Genomic DNA, 21,571 nt, shown 5'->3' on the forward strand with positions numbered 1-21,571 from the left:
GCGATTGGGAGACTGCCGAACAATTGACATTGCTATTTTCGGTGAGTACTCATCCATGCTATCTGGGAGATAATCTTCTGTATTTCCGAAGGCTTTCCACTGTTCCATCGGAGCAATCTTCCCCCGCAAACGCCCGAGTTCTTGCTGCTTTCCTGTCATTATCTTGACGGGTATCCCACGTTAATGAGAGCTCTGGAGGCATCGAAGATACCTAGTTAAGTTGCGCTCATCTATCAGTGTTGATCTTTCGGATCGTAATCACTCTAGTTGGAACACTTGTTTTTGTAGTTCCAGTGTGTTGAACTTTTTGTCGTGATGTCGTGTTATCAAGCTCTTGTTCATCAATGTAACCATTGAGGAAGCATAGGATGGATGATGGTGCTGTAGAACAAGGGAGTATTCTTCTTTCACTTCATTTCCTTTATTACACCCTAAAGGTCCGAAGGCATTACATAAGCGCGGGAGGGGGCACACACAGGTTGCTAAACAGACAGGTTCTGTTTCAGTTCTTATCCGTTCTTTTATTGATTGTAGGAGAGCGTGCCGAACTTATAATGTATCCTCACTCTTAGATTCCGCTCTCACCTTTGCTAGAGGAATCTGGGGCTCAAAACCATCGGTTTCTTTCGTCTCCGCTTTCAAATTATCAGCGTCAACTGCTTCTTCTACCATATTGCCAATTTCTCTGCGAATCTCATATTTTCCATCGTATTTTGGAAAAAAATTCTTCAACTTTCTTAATGGTGGGCTCAAGACGTTCGATGTTTGCGATGACTTGCGTGATGACCTTACGTACTTTACTCCACTTTCGGAATATGACCGCCTTGGATCAATCCTGTGTCACGAACGTGAGAAATCACTGGTCAGCCACGTCACGAGACGAAGTCGGAGTCAACATGGAATCCGTTTCAGAAGATTCGCATACCGAATATCCGACCATGGTCTAGATGTCATGTTCCACGATTTGAGTAACTGGTGTGGTTATGTTTAGCACTTCAGCTGTACTTACGGTTGCTTCACACAAAAAAAAAAAACCTATAGTGGCTACGTATGCAGTGGAAATTTGTGCAGTCAACTGCATTTCACCTACGAAAGCCCTTTATTTTGGGTTTCACGGCTACAAAATGTTGAGAAAAGGACGCGCTGCCATCCCCGTGGCAAAGCTTCCCATCGACATTTTTTTTTATACTAACACGGACCCTTCTTTATACTAACACTGACCCTGATTTCTCCCAATGACGATGGCGTTACTGCTTTTCTAACTACACAGTTTTCAACGCCGCAGAAGGCTCCGATTTCCACCAGCTTTGCACTTGATTTTTAGGAAAACTTTCTTCTTTAGGAAAAAAAAAAGCTCCAACCTTTCCGCGAGGGTACCTCATTCGTATTTGCAGTTCAGTAGCTAAGGGATAGGGATGCGCCAAAAAGAAGCAGTTAAATATTAAAATAAAATGAAACAATATAAAGAAACGTATGCACTATAGACTAAAGCTAACGTCTTCTAGAAAAAAGAAAGAAAGCTGAAAAAGCACATCCCAGCTCCCATCGTATATATGCTAACGAGGTGATCTGCTCTCCGCGAAGCCCCTACCATTCTAGCAATTTGCCTTTCCGTGCTGCTCGCGTTACAACCGTTGTAATGAACCCTGCTCTCCGTGGTACTTAGGATAAGTCGGAAACAACGCTTTAATGCAAATGATGCGGCTGCAGCTTCCCGAAAGAAGGGAAGCTGATAGCCAAACTAAAGCCGCACTCAGCCGTGGCTAGCTGAATGATTACTCATTTTGGTGTTTGTCCGCAGCTCTTCCTCCACCGTCGCGACTGCTTCCGATGTGGTTCACAGGAGCGCTTTTTCTCATAGTGGTCTTGCTAACTGCACGCAGCGTGGTGGAGCCACGGGACGCCTCAATCAATCGCCCGCAACCAAGCGTCTTAAGGAAGTACGTAAAGCCTAAAGTCACTCTACAGTGAATATTTCTGGAGTCCTTGTACTTACGAGACGCCACCCACAGGCGAATTCACAACGACAGATCAACGAAGTGCCGTCAAAGTTCTGGCTTTATGATGCCTGGTGCAATCCTTAGGTTTCGCTGTACTGCATGGTACTAAAGAGCCAGTGTTTAGTCTAGAGGTCGATCGAAGCCAAGTTGTGGAAACAAAATTAAATGAATCACCAAAATAATGCTGTTGTAGATGCAACGTTTTCTGTGCGATGAGGCATTTTGTAGCCATGGCTCATGAATTTTATTCACTGAAGAAAGAAAATTAAAAAAATAAAATGTTATGCGCTAGGTTGAGAATAACACAGCTGGATTCCACCAAATGAAGTAAGCCCGGCTATTCATCTGTTCCGAAGGACACTTCCGAAACGCGTTAGACAGGGCGCTATGTAAAATGAGTGCTCTGAACGCAACAGAGCAGTACTTCAGAATTTACATAGGGTGTGCGTCTCTGCAATGCACATTGCATTGAATGCGAAACCACTTGGCCCAACACTGCGCAGAAAATAAGTAAGCATTTGTCTTTTTTAGAGAGCAGTCTATTATTCAGTTATTTTAATTCGAGACAATGTTTATAAAAAATATCACATTGGTTTTTGCAGGAGCATTGTTTGACAGATATGTATTGGGAGTGATGAGCTATAGGACGAAAAGACAATTTATTATATCTAGAGTAAAAACTACATATACGCGCCTTAAGCTGCCTAAAAGAAAGTGTATTATGAACGTTCGCGCTATAAAATGCCGATAAACACGTGAGCTAGCTGATGAAAGCCAGATATTTGGCGAGGGGGACAGGCGAAATCAAATGGCGCGCTCCGGACGTGTCCGAAGCACTGGCAGCTCAGGTGCCAAACATGGTATTTTGAAAATGAAGAATGGTAAAAATAATATCGCCATATCCCCGAAGTGAATGATGATGAGTGGGCGAACCTTCGAAGGTTGATGATGAGTGGGTGAAGCCACGCTCATTGCGTGACTTCGCGTGCCACCAAAGAGTATTTGAAAGTTGAGCGCACTGTGTGATCACTGTGATCTCCACTGGAGGGGGCAAACTACCGCTGTAGGACGGCCATGACGTTGGCGCGGGATTGCTCGTTTCTGGTGCTGGAGATGACGATAAAATTATTATCCAACCACAAACGGTCACAAACCTTCTAGCTGTGGCTGAAACTGCGATCTAGAAAGTCGCACCTATATAAAGCGCGCATCGGCGCTACCAACCTCTGATAGCGATCGCTTCAGGTGCTCGGCTGTAGCAACCCTTGTCCGCACCTTCAGCATCCGCTTGCTGGCGTTTCCGTGCCGCCGCCGCGGGCTCCCAGCTCCGCTTGCCCGAGCCGCTTCGGCTTCTTGATCTCTCACCTCCGAATCTTGACGGTGAGCTAACGCTGTAACCACCTTGTGAGACCTCTGTGCTACCACCTTGTCTTCTTTGTTCTAATTAATATTATCGAAGCGCACACACAGACGATTGTCGAGAGAGAGAGAGAGAGAGGGAGATAGCGCGTTCGGTCGCACGCAGGAGTGGCGAGTGGGTCTGGAGCGAGCGCCGCAGAGCCATCTAGTGGGCGTTAGGGTAATAGCCACTGGCTGCGACGCGACAACCGACAAGCCTCTACTTTGTTATTGAAATGGGAAGCATCGTCAAACAAACGAAATCTGTTGGTTTATAGGCTGGCAAACGCGTGCTTGAGCGTGAACAACACATGTACAGCTTTACGCGTTCGCCAAGTGAGAATTTTGTGCCTTTTATGATTGAAAACAATGTGTTGACAATGCTTTTAGGCATTATGACATGTTTGCACTTGATATGATCCATAAATAATCAACAAAATACAAGATTTCAAGCTAAGTTTTTATGCAAACGAAACTGGCACCTTCACTTTCGGTTTCGCAGGTAATTGGTGGTGTAAAATTTGCATTTATATCTTTCGAAATAATCTACATAGATGGAAGGTTTATGCAGCAAATTGACAGGCGAAACAATCCGCATTCAAGAAAACCAAAAACGAAAAAATGACATTTGGAGAAAAAAGTCGCTTTCAGGAGCGTAGTTCTTAAGGCTTAATTGGGCTGAGCGTCCCGTCGTAATCGCATGTAGTTACCCCTTGTTAGTTCTTGAACTGGCTGTAGAGGGTGGTACTTGTACATATAACGAAATGCATATACGCTGAAAAATGCAAATGGTACGATACTAGAGGACGTTACTTGTAGTATGATAAATATTAAAATCACAGCATATCCTTGCAGTGAATGATGAGTGGGGCGAAGAATCTGTCAGTCCATTCGCGCTTCCCTCCGTCCTTTCGTTCTTGCTTCCATCCATCCATGCGTCTGTCCGTCTGTCCGTCTGTTTGTGCGTTCGTCCGTCTGTGCGTCAAACAGACAGACAAACTACAGACGGATGCGGCCAGCGGAATATTCACGGTTTGCCGATAAAAAGTATGAAACGCCCAAGGCGGCAGTGGCTTGCGCTCGAGGATGGAACCCCGATGTGCCAGCGCACGAGAAAATAGGAATGAAGTCACACGAAGACGTAAGTGATCGCGTGTTCGTCGGCGGCACCGTACGTTAGGGGGTGCGGTGTAGTAAAATAAAAGCCGTATTGTCGCACGTGCGCGTTCAGGATGTCGGCGGATGGACAGGGCTGCTAAGCGGCGTGCGCGCAAGGCGGCGCCGGCGCGCGCTGGAAGACGGAACCTCGATGTGGGAGCGCGCGAGGCAGAAGCGTGCCGTGAAGCTGTGCGGCGGCGCCCGCAAGATCCCGGTGTACGAGAACGGGAGGCCGAAGCGGCGCGCCAGCGGCGTGTGGACCCAGCTTCGCCCCACTCTCCATCACTCACCTCGTGGATATGCTGTCATTTTTCTCCACTTGTCCTCATACCTTTAAAAAAAGACCCTACGTAGGTGTACTACCGGTGCAACTTGAACTGTGAATACAGTGCTGGATATATAATTTAAGAACAAAGCAATAAAAACGACACGCGTACTCCTAGAAGAGAGACGCCGTGTCGGTTTAACGTCAGTTGTTGTTCTAGGTTTGGCTCGGCCATTGCAATTGCCTAATGTACATTATATTTGTATTAGATGCGGAAGCATCTTATACTCGCGCCTTGTAGTGCGCCGTCCGCGCCGTCCGCACCGCTTCTCGAACATTCGACAGCTGACGCGCGCGCATGCGCCGTCGCGCCGTCGCCATCTATGCCGCGCGCGCGCTTCTCCTTCGAGAACATTCGACAGCTGACAGCGCATGCGCCGTCGCGCTGTATATATACTCAAGGTCGGCGCTCGCTCGCTCAGTTGCCGCTCGTCGGTTGGTTTGTACGGCGCGTCGACGTCCAAGGTCGCGGTGAAATGAATTCCAACGAATCCACAAACACAATGATCGACGTCCCTTCGACCAGCGCCGCCCTTTCGCATACGTGTGTACGTGTTCACTCATTTACCACCCCCTTCTACAACCACGTTAACCAATTTAGCCATCGACCCAAGTAAGTCGCAATTTAACACCCCATTTCACAACCACGTTAACCAATGTAGCCATCGACCCAAGTAAGTCGCACTTTAACACCCCGTTAACCAATTATATGCTCCGCATCCTCCTCAGTGTTCCCCCGAGGGAAGCTGCGGGCAATTTTTTTCTTTGATGCAGCAAGCTATATTCAATCGTTATTCGACCCTGGCGAAATATGCTAATGAAAGTGGCATATAGTATTAACATCAACGCAGCGTAATGTCCTTTTGTTTTAATAGTTCTGACGTCAGTGCTCTAATATGTGTACTGACGTTACTTCCGACCACAGGTAACTTTTTGAACGCCCGCATAGTCGATGTTTCTGTTGAAACAACGATTTGCACACAGCTGCTCCTCTAGCAAAAACACATCGTTCCACCTGGCGACGCTTGCTCAAAGCCATAAAATGACGCATAGACGCGGATATTTCTCAAAGAACTGGTTGCAACACGACCTGGGATCTGCGAAATAGTTTACTATGTACTAGTTGACGCCCCCTTTGCGCGACAATTCATGATATGCTGTGACCACGTATTTGTTAAGAACATCAGCTCTCACAATAGTTCAATCATGATCGGGGATGTCAGTCGTCATCATCAAGGTGGCTGGGCTTGAATATTGTAATGTGACAATTCCCCCTCGTTTTTTTTTTTTTTTGCTCGATGACTGTAACCGATCCAGAATCGACTTTCCCGCAAAAAGTTCAATATGAACCATGCCACTCCAAATGCCTAACTTATATTGGGCGACACTTTATGATATATTCGAAAGGAATCATGCCTAGTTATTGCAATGAAAACAGTTAATTGCTTGAATATTTCGGAGAGAAACATTTTTTGGTCAAATGGCGGCCCCTGAATTTCGCAGAGAGTTGTCTGGGTGTTTTGTGAGAGAAAATTTATGCTGAAGGTGTCGTTTCTCGTTTGAACACTAAATTTAGTTTCTGAATTAACAAAAGGTGTTTCTGTGATGTGCTTCAAGCTCTATAATATTGCTGCTGTTTTACCGCTCTCGCTTATTGTTTTATGTTTCCGTTTTTACTGCAATGATGTGCCATGCATGAATTTTTGCGAAATGTATGCTTAGTGTAAAAAAGGTATATCTTACGTTAAACTATTTTAAGACTTATTAGGTTTCTAAGCCGTACTAGAAAAAATCAAGTTCCCTTAAATGTCGTTTTGCTTCCCATTCACATTCAAATTACACCATTTGGTGCTGCAAGTGAAAATCATCTTTTACCTGAACTGGAAGCGCACAAAGCGATCTTAAAGATTAATGATTAGGGTTTTCATCTTAGAAAAGGAAATAGTGGATTTTTTTCTGTTTTTGGCTATATTCCCATCTGGTCATAAGGCAGCTTTCTCGTTGCAGTTCCCCATTGTCCTAAAGTGACGCACAGAAAGGGTGAGTTCTTCGGGATAGCAGTCCTTTAAATGACTCTTAAACAAGAAATCCATGATTGTAGTTTCGTGTTTCATTTTGTCTGCAAAGTTGTTCCCAGCTCTGTCGTTTTATTTCGTGCTCTAGTTACACATTTGCGTGGCCAAGCAGCGATGGTTGGGCCAGGCTAAGGGCAAACATCTAAGAGTCTTTTGAGTGCGCAAAAAATTTAGCTTGTAGTAAAATACAGCGCTTTCTAAGTGACAAGTCCACTGATATTTTGGTGCTTCCACGTAAGATAACGTAGTGCGAGCATACGAAGACTTGAATAATTCAGCATAAGACTTACTAAAATTCATCGTGACTAGCCATTCAATAAGAAGAGTAGTTCGTTCATTCAAACGATACGATTTTTTAATGAACACTCCTAGCATTTTAACGCTCCTTGTTACTTTTTTGCTTTGTCTTGAGTGCAACATCACAATCACCTCGCCCTGATTAATATATTTTTGGCGTAAAGCATGCCTGATAACAAAAAAAAAGAACAGGCCTTGGCATCACCATTGCGCGCAGACGCGTACTCGAGGCACTGCAACATTTGTTTTTATTGTTACGCTAGACGCTAAAAGGACGCCAAAGTTGCAAGCTTGTTTTCCATTTGGACACGTCAAGGCTATTGAACTTTTTTCACGGTGTTTCTTTTCCCTTTAAGCCACAATTTAAGAAGACTTGTTAGAAATTGGGTGGAATAGAAGGAATCGTTTATTTCCGACCAGTGAGCGCTTAATGGTGCCTTGTGTGTGCTGTTTTGTTTTTCATTGCTCGACCATTGTATCTGTGGTTTGTCCCTGAAGTTTCGCACAAACTTCGCAGACAAGCGTTATCACGTCCGCGTTGCCGCTACGGGTGCACATGCCAGGGCACATTGAAGTGACAGCGTACTTGTCGTATGTTGCGACACGACACCTCAGAAAAATCGAGTATGGGAAGGAGGGAAGAGTAACGGTGCTTCGGTAGGTGATGTACTGCGTTCGAATTGCGTTTGTTTTTCAAGTTATACTTTCTCGTAAAAAAAAACGTGAGCAATAAAGCCCAGAGCTGCTTGACGTCTCTGCAGCCTCAGTTCCATCTCCGTGTTTCTTCTTTTTTAAGCCAGCGCAGCGTGTTACGCTGAGCAAACCGTCCGTGATGCCGCAAGCGTCTCACGCTTCTGCACATGAGGACCCGCAAAAGCGCGGAAAGACTGAAACCTTTCAGAAAAGCTGAAGCTCAAATGACGCGAAACGTGACCTGTACGAAGCTGGCTCGAAGAAAACGCAAAAAAATTACTATAAAGGCGACGCGAAAAGAACGCGCTGAATAAGGCTGCACCACATTTCGCGCTCAAATTCACGGAGCGTGCAGAAGACTCACGGTGAAAACAAATATGTACGGGGAACCCAGAGCGAAAAGCAATTGTTAATCGTGTTTGTTTTCGCCAAACGGGTGCCTCTATTCAAAAGTCACGTTTCTTTTTGCAAGTGGATCCTTACCGACACAAAGAAAGGATGCATAACCAGGCGCTACCGCGAGTCGGGCGAACGAATGCGCGTGGCAAAAAAAAAAAATTGCCCGCAGCTTCCCTCGGGGGAACACTGAGGAGGATGCGGAGCATATAATTGGTTAACGGGGTGTTAAAGTGCGACTTCCTTGGGTCGATGGCTAAATTGGTTAACGTGGTTGTGAAATGGGGTGTTAAATTGCGACTTACTTGGGTCGATGGCTAAATTGGTTAACGTGGTTGTAGGAGGGGGTGTTAAATGAGTGAACACGTACACACGTATGCGAAAGGACGGCGCTGGTCGAAGGGACGTCGATCATTGTGTTTGTGGATTCGTTGGAATTCATTTCACCGCGACCTTGGACGTCGACGCGCCGTAAAAACCAACCGACGAGCGGCAACTGAGCGAGCGAGCGCCGACCTTGAGTATATATACAGCGCGACCGCGCATGCACTGTCAGCTGTTGAATGTTCTCGAAGGAGAAGCGCGCGCGCGGCACAGATGGCGACGGCGCGACGGCGCATGCGCTGTCAGCTGTCGAATGTTCTTGAAGGAGAAGCGCGCGCGGCACAGATGGTGGGCGACGGCGCGACGGCGCATGCGCGCGCGTCAGCTGTCGAATGTTCGAGAAGCGGTGCGGACGGCGCGGACGGCGCGGACGGCGCACTACAAGGCGCGAGTATAAGATGCTTCCGCATCTAAAAGAAACTTCGATGACCGGAGACGATAGCTGCTCTTCGCGGCTGCCGATTTTACTTTCTCGGCGACTTTTAACAGGCCAAGTACAGGCAAGTAAGGCGAGATTGTACACCGCGGGAGCAGTCGGGGGAAGGGAGGGTTTACATCGTGTTTTGCCCCCTCTCGAAATTTTCTGTTTTGCACGTGTATATATGCACACACATATACAAGCTCACAATTGAAGACACATGAAGGGTGGTTAAACATACCTCGCAAACATTTGTGGCTACATTCCTCCTGTAAATTGTTTCGCGAGGGGCCGTAATTTATTCCCAAACTAGCGTCTGTTTACAGAACTATGTCCAGAAGTAGAAAATTCCAGATGGATACGGCACGTGTTGGGGCATCTACTGCGTTATCGAGTGAATTGGACAATCATGCGAACAAGAACACGGACCACAGTTGCCGTTGTGCTTATTTAAAAAGGAGCCAAAGCTGAAGCTATAAGTAACCGAAGGAGCTACACTATTTATTTTATGTATCCCGACAGAGTAAACCCCATATCTTGAAGGCAGATATACAGCGAGGAATGATTCCTTAGGTCTTGAGGAGCAAACAAGTGCAGTCATAGAGAGTACCCCTGACTTGCTCGGCTACTCCTGTGTAGGAGCTGCGAGGTCATCTACTTTCATGCGTATCCTCGGAACTGGCTTGGACTGCTCTTTCAGTTTAGAGTTGGTGATCTCCAAGTATTCACTGTGGTTGAAGCCTTGTAATACAGGGCACTGCCAGTCATGTTGGTCAAAATACGGGATTCTTTCCTGCAATCCGAACAATGAGGTTCTATTCATGTGTGCAGCCTTCTATTTTAGAAAACCTGTCGATGGGTACGGATCCGTTCCTAGCGTCCGAGACTGCGTCGCACTCAGGGTAGTTTTTATTATTGTACAAGAAGCGTTGCCATTCTCAGTACCCAAGCCCATAGAAGTATTATCAGGCATATTTTTCTTTCTTTTTCGTTTGGTCTTCAACACGCAGAGAAACTGCAGATAAATCAATAAATTACAGAAAATTGAGGGTGGGTGTATGTAACTAATGTAAAATAGGTGTTCTTGCTCGATACAGGATGATATTTTAACAATCAAGCCAAGAAGTAGCAACAAAGCACATTTAATTAAATTTTTCGAAGTGGTATACATAATTTGACATGTGGAGTAGGCATAATGCTAGTCCAGCGTCAGATTGTAACAAGTGCTTCAAGATGAAGAGCGTAGTTTCATTCTGTTTGAGACCTTTATTTTAGTTTATATTTACTAGAACATGCACTGTGCATAACGACTAGAAACTTGCGCATAACATGAGCATAAATGACGGGCAGCGGGAGGAACGTGTCAGCAACGTTCTAGCCGATACGGACGTAACTTCGCCACTGAATATTTGTAGACGCGCCATGTATTGCTTTGGGCTGCCTATTTTCGCATCATGCTGCTAGTGCAGGGAAGTACGCCATGCGTGTGGGCTGACATGACAACAAAGCTTAGGAACAGTGGGTTTCATCTGCAAATATTAAAGAAATAGCTACTTGATGCGCAAAAACAAGTTCTTAAGCAGCCACAAAGAAGCCATAGCGCTAACCGGAAGTTTTAATCGCCAGACAGGGTAGCAAAGTCGCCAATTTGGAACGAAGTATCCAGCAACGACACCCCAGACATGCACGGCATAATCACACTATGTCTTGTTATAATAAACTCTGCTGAACATTCACCCGACCGTGATGTAGTATTGAGTAATTTAACAGCATCAATGTGTAACGCTTGTGTATCTGCAGTATGTTAAAAGTGTATTATGTGTTGCTTGTTCTTGACTGCAATACTCTCTTGTTAGCGCGCACATGGTGCATGATATGAGAAAAAGATTCGTTGTTTTTACGTGCATGCAAGAAATGTGTATCGGTGCTCAACTTGAGGTGCAGAAGCCTTGGGCTTGCGTACAAAGTGACTTTTCCTTCTGTCTTGTGCTCCAAAAAATGAAATAACTACTACTACTACTACTACTACTACTACTACTACTACTACTACTACTACTACTACTACTACCACTACTACTACTACTACCACCACCAACACCACCACCCCCACCATTACCACCTCCCGGTCTTTCTTATTGCTCCCCCTCCTTTTTATTTGCATCTTTCTAGAGATCACGGTCAAGATGATTTCAACGTGATAGCGTTGAATAGATCGTTCCACAGAAATTCAGAGTCAGTGTCGATCGAAAAATCACCATCTTTGCGTGAAAAAAATCCACCATCTTGGCGTGACAGAAAAATCGAAAAAGATGCAAACACAATAAATAACTTGCGTCTGAGGGGCGATCTAACCCGGGTCGTTTGCGTGGCAAGCGAACCTCACACAAGCCTCTGCTTGTGAGCACAGTGAAATTAGCATATTCTGCTTGGAAATGTAGTCAAGTAACACGTGCGTTCTGTGTACATGCTTCACAATACAACAGGATCTATTTTCGCAGTGATGCGTGGTACAAGCGTACATTGTCATCGGGTATTAGAACATGGTGTTATCACGATGACTTCATAATTTAAAACACGTCACCCAATACAAAAAGCACACAAGTTACTGCACCTTTAAGGCCATCTAGTGGGTGCATAGAACGGTAGAATAAATTTCGCACACTGGTTGAAGTACGCACAAAGAACAGGATATCACCATCACGCTAAATTCTTCAAGGTGAAGCATAATTGTTTTAAAATTTTTCTCTCACAACCAATGACGCTGACGCCAGCATTTTCGCTGAACGAGCTCTTTAACGCTATCGCGATTACTAGAACAACACACTACTGAAAGTACAGTAAAATGACATCATATTAGCTATACAGCATCGAAGCTCCATGCCGCTACTATCAGGTTGATGAAAATATGTTTTTTTTTGCTCTTAGTAAGAGTAAAATCAACATTAGTTAGCAATAAAATACATAGATTTCCGAAAAATGGCATTGTTTTTCTATGCTGCTAATTTCAAACTAAAGTTGAGCCTCGTCTGCATTCGTTTAAGTAAATGCGCGTGCTGATTCGGCAATTTTTCTGCCGGGTATGAATAATTGTGTTTGCCTGATGCCTAACATGATATTGTTAGGATAACAACAAAAATGAACTTCAGCAGCAAAATTTTTGCAATAACACAGCAGTATGGTTTTGCTATTTAGTTTGGCTCTTCTGGTGTAATCGGACGATGTTCTTTTTGCTAACAACTTTGACTGCTTGCATCTTGCAATGGTTTTTTTTTTATTGCAGGTACTTTTTCTCATGACAAAGGCGGATGAAGACATCATAATGGATTACGACAGTGGTGCGTATCAAGGCGCAGCCATTGCAATGGAGCACAACTTTTTGCAATTGTGATTCAGGGCACTTAGTTTACTTTAATCTTAGCTGCTGTGCTTGTACAATTAAGCGTGAGATATCATGAGTATGCAAAACAGGTTGCAATGCTGAATAAACAATGTCGGGCCTTATTTTATGTCTTGTCCTAACATGCAGGCTAAATACATATTTATATAAAAAAGACAAGAACGACAAGAAAGATGACGGCTCACTGAATCATAAATGACATATATGAAGAGGCAAACGCCCATTCTAAAAAATTATGTGTAGAGCCTACTTTTGCAGGAATCTGAACGTGAAGTAAAACAGTGTTATATACATTTAGGGGTGAAAGCTAGAAGCGCAAGGATGCAGTAAAAACACTCACACAAGGGCATTTCTTTTTACTTTTTGCTTATTCTTGCTCAGCTCTCTGAAAACTATAAAATACCAATAAGTCCACATACCAACCGTCGTACAAATCCATTCTAACAACGGTTGCATTCGAGTTAAATGGTAGCTTCAGAGAGCAGAGCAATAAAACCTGGCGTATTGATTTAGCTAAAGGCCTGTGATCCCCCCCCCCCCCCCAAATGTTTGTGACGTAAATAATCGGGATTGAACGAACTTGAATTATAATCCTGACCACTTTTAGCAAGGATAGATTGAGTCAATGAAGTCCTACTACCGTGCACGCCGTTCTTCAAGCAGCTCCTGTTACATCAGTAAATTTGATATGAGTGACGCACCGTAAAAATAGAACATGAAGAAGACAGCTTAACGACTTGTAATACAAAGACACAGTTTCACCACGAGGGTGAATCAAGGAGTGCGATAGCAAGAAACCTTAATGTCATGCGAAGTGGCAGCTAACCCTTTTAGATCCGATCTCATGCAACTCAGCAAAACACTGGTGTAAAAGAATGCGGCCGCTCCAGGGACACTTTTCGCATAGTATCTTCGCGTTGAGATCGCTGCACACAGCCGCCCACTGATGGTTGTCGAGATAGCTATCGCCCGTAAAATCAAACTTCACAGTTACTGCTCTAGCAACAGCCTCCTCGCTCGCGTCTTTTCATGCTCGTTATAGCCGAGTGAGGTGATTCCTTTGCACTCGAGCATTCGACAGCGGGTGCAACCAGCGTGGAAAAGCTATCAGATGCTCCCTCCGAGTGACTTAGACGAGCTGGCTCGTTTGACCTGTGCTTCAGCCGCGTTCCTCGCCCATGTTCACCGGGTAAGACGTAGAATACGCAGGTGGATCATTATTACGGACTTTTTTACCACAATAAAACATTCGGAGATCACCGTGAATGTTGCTGACTACAGTACCGACTCAGCCACCATTGTTCCTCACGCTGGTAGACTCGGTGATCTTTTGTCGACAAATAAGAAACCATTAATATTAAAACGGCGTGACGCATGGAACAATGATAGGTTCGTGTGATTCCATTATCGCCAACAGTTAAATGCTTTAAATACCTGAACAAGCTGGGCACAATACACGACGGCTGACAAACACAGTAAACGCTAAGAAAGTGCAAATATACCCTGAGGGAAACATATATATACGCTTTTAATCATGAGTCCAAGCCAGCGTATTGGCTCTTGTCAACAAATACATTTCAACGGGCTTGCTTTTGGTAAGCACGTAAATAAGTCATACATGTCTTTTTCGTATAGCTAATATCGGTATCGAAGGTCGTGCTTTTGTTCGCTGAGTTCCGATACACCGTGCTTTAGTCAATGAATAATGTTCAACATAAAATCGGATAATTTTAACAAGAAAGATCTTCATGATGAGGTCTATTGAAACTTTAGTGACCTTACTCCACCAAGAATGTGACGTTTATAAAAATGCACGCTAACAGATAAAAAAATTCTATGAATACGTTCCCACAACTAGAAATGAACCTTCGACCTTTTGGCCCGCCACGACGTGCAGCCAGGGCTCTGTACCAACTGAGCTACCAACGTAGATGCGCGACACTCTGCAAGTGTGTCTCAAAACTTACTCAAGTTTTGTGCAGGCGTAATTTGCAGCTGGCAGTGCCGCAGGGCACAACTAGTTAGCAGGAGAAACGTGCGTGGGCTTAAATCATCCGACTGTGCTCGCACAAGGCTGCTCTTGCTGCAGGGATTTCACTGAACACCGGAGGCGATGCGAAAACTCCAGTATACCTCGCCGAGTTAGTATATATAACTGATGCAGCAAAACCACCGTGAGAACAGACATGCACCAACTGAACACGTAGCGTCTCACAAATTCCTCTCATCGTTTGTTTTTCTGTTGTTCACACTATTATTCTCAGTACGAAGAGGGCGCTGAAGAGAGAGAGAGAATAAAATGAGGGAAAGGCAGGGAGGTTAACCAGAAAATGGAGCATCCGGTTTGCTACCCTGCACGAGGGGAAGGGGGAATGGGGAAGAAAGATTGGAAAGAAAGCGAAGAGGGAAATAGACGCGCGCGAAAAAAAAAAGGGGGGGGGGAGCTGGGGTGCTACAGTCTATACAATAGGCCGCTGCCACGCAAAAAGTTCAGTAGGGCCTTCACTGATTTTCTGTGAGCACACAAATCATGTCATCTTTCCAGCACTGATTGTTCAGACAAAGGTCTGTCGTCAAGGTGAGCTAACGCAGCAGCTAGTTGCCGTCTTTGCACGCTGTAACGAGGGCAGTGACAGAGAACGTGCTCTATAGTTTCATCGCTGCCGCAATGACCGCAAGCAGCACTGTCAAAGGGCGCTGAAAATTATCGTCAACTGAATGGCGTCTCTCGCAAACACCGCTGCTGTCACTGGTGGAAGTTTTGAGGTTCACACGTTCGCCGTGCTCGTAGCGGGCCGTAAAACTCGAGTGGTGTTTGACGTCACCACCCTTTCCATCACCACGGTGACACTGCAGCTCAGCCGAAGATGCCTTTAGTAGCACATATAGAAAACAATTTGCTGAATATGCAGGTAAAGCATGGCTTTCGAGATAGCGCACCGTAGCGTACTCTCGGAGACCGTGGTTAAAGCGCCAAGGTGTCAGCCTACTAAATGCGAAACATTTCTTTACGTACGGCAAGCACTTTTGGTATCTATCTATCTATCTATCTATCTATCTATCTATCTATCTATCTATCTATCTATCTATCTATCTATCTATCTATCTATCTATCTATCTATCTATCTATCTATCTATCTATCTATCTATCTATCTATCTAGCCACTTACGTTTGGGTGCATGCTCTCGTGGTCACCCCCTAAACTAGGCGTGAACCGAAATTAGCACGGGAGGGTAAGATGGTGTGCCGGACGTGACGCGCTTGTCAAGACATGACTAATGTCACATTTCCGTCGTCTACGTCCTAAAAAACTTCCCGCCAGGTAGTGGCACACACCCACGGGTGGGTATGTGCCTCTAGTATGTGGGAATATGCCACAGGTGATTGACACTTCACATTTTATCTACCCAGAAATGACGAGAACACATATCGGCAACTTTGATGCATGAGCATTAGGAAAAACCTAAAATCGGCAACGTTGACTGGATGAACGCACCGAATGAATGTCAGTATCCCAGTAGGAATGTAACCCAAGTGTTATGTGTGGCAATCAAGCACTCCACCACGGAGGCACGCTAGGACTTGAAACTACTTTTCAAATAGACTTTAATGTTCGTGAAACGTCAACGGCGGTTGGGGTGCTGGCTATAAAATATTATAAACTTTACATATTTACTCGTATAATACAGCCATTACGTCTGGCTAACGTCAATTGCAGTTAGGCTCTATGCGCTGAGGTTGATTTATGTAGCAGTTTCCAAGGCTACCATTCTCGAGAACACCAGCGCTTCGTGTCATCTTATCGTATCTGGTGTTACTAAAACTGATGTTCTTGTTGGCACCGTTGCGCAACGTTAAAGAACTAGTTCCACAAACATCTGCAACTCTTCAACATCTTGTGCGTGTGCAACAACGATACATATATTTAGCATCATTACATGACGTGTAGATTGATAAAAATTACAAAAACGGTCACCTTCGCTCCGCATACTTCGCATAACGTCTGTTTCGAAGGTACGTGGTATCGGCTGAATTTTCGATACTTGTTATGCTTGATATATATGCTCCATGCCAGCTTTTTTAGGTCATGTTTGCTCGAGATTCACAAAACGCTGTGTACAAGTATTTGCTAAAAACTTCAGCTTGCACAACGGTTCAGTCGTGATCATGGATATTATTCGTCGCGAGGAAGATGAGCCGCTACAGGCAACAGCGCGAGGGCATCCAAGTCAAGCAGTGCTGTAGCTGCGAAACACTAATAACGTCTCATATGTAACTACACCGTAAGCAATACACCTTTTGAATACACGTTTCACATATTGAATACACATATTTAATACACCTTTCATTTTCGTGTTATGCCTATTTCTAAGGCAGACGAATCAGGCAAGTTTTTCATTCCTCAGAGAACACCATAAATGGGCCTCTGCTACGATTGCGCTCAACTTATTTCTCTAAATTCGTTATTTACTAGTTGCATAATTCAGTGTAGCGTACAGAAATGCTTTAAAAAGAAAAATAAACTTTACCACAAAAACATTGCGTGCAGAAATTTTCGTTAGTGTGCAGTTTAAATGTGCTCCGGAGAATGAAGGAGAGAGCTGATGGAGAAAGGGGGGGGGGGGGGGGGCAATTGAAAGACATTCTTCTAGTTTGCTACTCTTCAGGAAGAGAAGTGCGAAAAAAACACATTCGGAAGAGTGAAGACAAAAATTAGGTGGGAGAAAAAAAAATTGTAAGAGTTGTGAAAACAGAAAATAAGAGTTCTTTGAATATGTAGGAATTTCAGGCACATAAAGAAGCTTTCGCGTCTGCATTTCAGAAACGTATACACCTGTCTAAAACGTGTGTCTGCCGTGCAGATTTTTTTGATCCGTGTTAATGCATTGGCTGAATACTATATTGTTTCGCTAAACATGTTGCTCTTACAACCGCACCTTTAAATGTAGGTAATACCCTAATTATTTTGCGATGGTATCGGGCGTAGGCCTTATTTTGATGCACGCAATAGTTCCCTTGTCAAGTTTACTGTGCGGAGAAAACTTATTGCATATGCATAAATCTTACAGGGGTATAACTTTTGGCAAGACCTCTTTTGTCTGTAATTTCCATTACGGTCATTGTTGGTTTGCTGACATGGTTAAACGTTGTGTAAAAATAAAGTTGAGTGTCAGGTGCTTATTCTCGATGAAAGTGCTAGGTCAAGAATATCAGATTCTGTCGCTCTGAGAAGCGAAAAACTCTTACATTAGAAATTTTACAAGACGTCACACAGCATAGTCCTCAACAAGAGCATCTCCATGTTCTGACAACTTGTCTCAACAGTCTTTAGCATCGCACACGAAAATGACCTGATGATTCTTAATGATAAGCAGCCAACCTTCTTGAAGAATGACTGATGCTGAGCCTTAGGTGTCGGCATGATCTCCACGCGCCTCATGTCTAAAGTAATTTGGTTTGCTGACATTAAAACTGATGGCAGTGACCACGTGCCCACCTAGATCTCATTGGGCTGTCATACGGGAAACACACAGTGAAGGGTGGACCCACACGAGTGGAAGCTTGGGCTAGATGGAGCGTAGCCATACTCGCAAGATTTTTTCAGTGCCTAAACATAGAAAAAAATGACAGGGTAGACAGAAACAAGGGTAAACTTTTTGTCTACCCTGTCCTTTTTTCCTCTGTTCGAGCGCTGAAAAAACTTGCAAAAAGGGTGAACCGTTGCGCTAAGTGGGAGGTATATAACGCTGAAACCACTGCCTTAGACCCATTTGAAATGATGTATGATGAATTTGTGGCTGCGACAAATCGAGCCAAACAAGGGAACACTATAGATCTAAGACCACCTCAAACTCACTCAGCTGTTGATGTGGAGTATGGGCGGCTCCAAGCAATCCGTCGCCGATCTGAAAAACGTGCTCTTGAAAACTTTTCTGCAGATCACATTCGTGAAGCCAGGCGAATGCAAAGGCTAATTCGCTGCCATTCGGACAAGCTATACAGGAGGCAATGGTGGGCCTTCTGTTATAAACTTGACCCTAGAAAGCCCCTGTCAAGATAATGTAGTATTGTACTTACCCTAAAAACCCCGTAGACCCAACTGAATTCCTTGAGCGCAGTTGTTTTGTCCTTTAAGAGCAGTGAGTTGAACAAGGTAGCGGCTTTCTGCTCTAAGATCACTGCAGTAGCGGCACCAGCAACTTTGCCTTCTGCAGCACAATTTGTCTTAACGCCGCCAAGCACCGCTGAGGTGCATGAACGTTTTTCGATCATGCAACTTCGTGATTCTGTGTCACTGGTGAACAAAGCACCGCTCCTGGACCTGACTGTTTGAGCTACGACGAGTTAACTAATTTAGGCGAAAAGGCCAAGATGCTACTTGCCATATTCAATGCCAGCTGGGTGAGGGACATTGCTTAAGAACAAGAATGCCTACCCTCGACAACTGTCAGGGTTTAGAGAGAGCTGCAGCAGTATCGACGATGTGATTAGTCTCTATAACTCACCATAATATAACAATGTGGCTGGCAACATAACTATTGACCTGTTACTAGACATCAAGGGAGCGTTCGATAACGTGCTCACGAGTCTGTTCGACACGCCATGAAGTTTGTTGGAGTAGGAGGTCATATATACCATTTGATCTGAAACTTCCTCACAGAGAGATCAGTCTACATGTCAAGAAAAGAACGTGACACAACCCCACACACAGTATTTTGATGTGTTCTTCAAGGTGCAGTAGTAAGTACAACCTTATTCAACATCTCTCTCATTGGACTAAAGAAGTGCATCCCTGCATCGGCTGATATCTCAATATACGCAGATGACATTTGTATATGGAGGAGTGCTCGCAACAGACGTGTTCCAATGAAAATTGCAGAAAGCTCTCAATTTAATAAAAATATTCTCACTCGCACAAGCTCTAACGATGTCACCAGAAAAATGTGCCGCCGTTGCTTTTACGATGCATGATGTCTTGCTGTACGTTAACAATAGCGCATTCTGCCATTCAGTACGTGACAAGCCTTGAGTTTGTGCGAGTGACACTTGACCGGCAATCACGTGGACTCTCCACGTTCAGATATTAAAGCAAAAGCTTGCGTCATACGTGAGCATCTTCCGCTTGTTATCAAGCAGGACCTGTGGCTGCTCCTTTATTGCCCTGCTGCGAATGTATACGGCTCTCTGCGAAGGTCGTCTACGTTCCAGTCTTTTTGCATTACACGGCAACCATTAAACAAGCACTTACTACTTCTTACGAGACATGATGCTCAAGCAAAGGCACTGAAGGTGTGCCATGGCCCGCCAAAAATTACATCAAGCACCGAAACTCCTAATGAGTGTGGGTGCCAATGAGCTCCCGTGTTTCTGCAGCATAATTTTCTTACATGGAGTCAATTTGTGTTGTGCCACCAGTGTTCCGGATCACCCGCTTACTTCAGACAATGGTGTTGTAGTGCGGAGCTTGCTCTCGCTACACCATTAAAGGGCCCTGAAAAACTTTTTGAGCATGGTCAGACTGACCCATCTATCAGTCATTAGCTGATTGGGACATGGCGCGCTCGCTCGTTACAGAGATCACCGCGGGAGGCGACTACTTGTCCACGTGCGCACGCGCGATCAGACTGAGAAGCCGCGCATTCGAAGAAGAAAAAGAAAGTGCTCAAGGTCGCGAAACACGCGTGACGTTTTTTCTGTCGCCCTGCCATTCCTCCTTGCTTAGCTTCCAGCGCTTTCGTCGTAATGAGAGAAGAGAGAATGCAATTGCAGCATGCGACAAACCATCCTAACTCCACTCGCACTGATCGGACTCTTAAAAATGTTGTGGCACTGAATTCGTGAGGCAATAAGCGCTTCCAGTGAACTGATTCCATGGTTACTTGAAAAAAAAAAGTGTTTCATGGCCCTTTTAAAGCGCATCAATGCATATGGAGATATCGTAAAAAACTCCTTCGTGGGCCATAGTCAGTTTCGTGCCTGGGTTCAACAGCAAGAAATGCACCCGGACCAGCCCTCACGTACTTCACTCTAAAATACGCGTAAGGCAGCTACAGATCTCACCTTCATATTTACAACAACGGCTCTGTTACGCGTGCATCATCTGTTGTTGGAGTCTGGATTCCATCTACCAATGTCAGCATCTCTGATACTCTGTCACTGCACATCATCTGGGCACTGAATAGGCTGCACTACAGGCTGATTCTACTATATTGTGGTTTACACAGCTGAGTCCTGGGTCATCTTTACTGCCTCAAGAGTGGTGCTGCAGTCGCTGAAGCCTCCACAAATGCAGGGTGAACTCGTCATGGGCATCAAACACTTATGCGAAAAAGCCTGCAGCTTCCATTACCGCATTGTTCTGCAGTGGATACCTGCCCACTGAGGAATACAAGGCAGTGTTCGGGTAGATGAAGCTGCCCAAGCTGGACATGATGCTTCGACAAAAATTATCTAGCTACCTTTCTTGAGGCAAGGCGCTGTGACATTCCTATTGGCTAACGCTCACTGCATCTAGCGATCCATCTGGAAAGACGCTAGTCACCAGTATGGGCCTCTGTACAAGATCGATCAGTCCTGTCACTTCTGTATGCCCGAGACCTCAACAGGCAAGACGAAACGTGCTTACACCACATCAAAAGAAAAAAAAAGTCGCATATATCAATTACTTGAGGAACGAAATCAGACTGTTCGACCCACCGTTCTTGGTGTAATGTAATGTCCTAGAAGACATCAATCACGTCCTCTGTGAGTCCGTGATGTACGCACCAGAGCGGCAATTTCTTAAGACGGCCTTAAATCTACAACGGGACAGGATCTGTAGCAGTTGACACAAATTCTACGCCCATGGCAAAGCAGCTACAGTGCTTTACAAGCAACAAGAGTGCTGCTAACATTTTTGCGGGCCACAAGCTAGATTTAAACATTCTAAATCTTGTAGTTCACGTGCGTGGCGGCATGTGTTATGCATTTGTCAGTGTAGATATTATAGTCGTCACCCATTACCTGGAGTAGCATGTAAGGCGAAAAAC

At 44.8% G+C, this 21,571-nt stretch overlaps 1 protein-coding gene across 1 annotated transcript in view; it reads left to right on the forward strand.

Annotated features, from left to right (window-relative positions):
• LOC142814155 (sex peptide receptor-like) overlaps positions 1-21,571 on the forward strand; it is a 187,899-nt gene that overhangs the window by 136,705 nt on the left and 29,623 nt on the right. Inside the window, exon 4 of the mRNA XM_075892127.1 lies at positions 12,425-12,479. Coding sequence (XP_075748242.1) covers positions 12,437-12,479 — 43 coding nt within the window. The 5' untranslated portion in view covers positions 12,425-12,436. The remainder of the gene's footprint in view (positions 1-12,424; positions 12,480-21,571) is intronic.

This window comes from Rhipicephalus microplus, chromosome 4 (genome assembly GCF_043290135.1).
Source record: "Rhipicephalus microplus isolate Deutch F79 chromosome 4, USDA_Rmic, whole genome shotgun sequence".
NCBI lineage: Eukaryota > Metazoa > Arthropoda > Arachnida > Ixodida > Ixodidae > Rhipicephalus > Rhipicephalus microplus.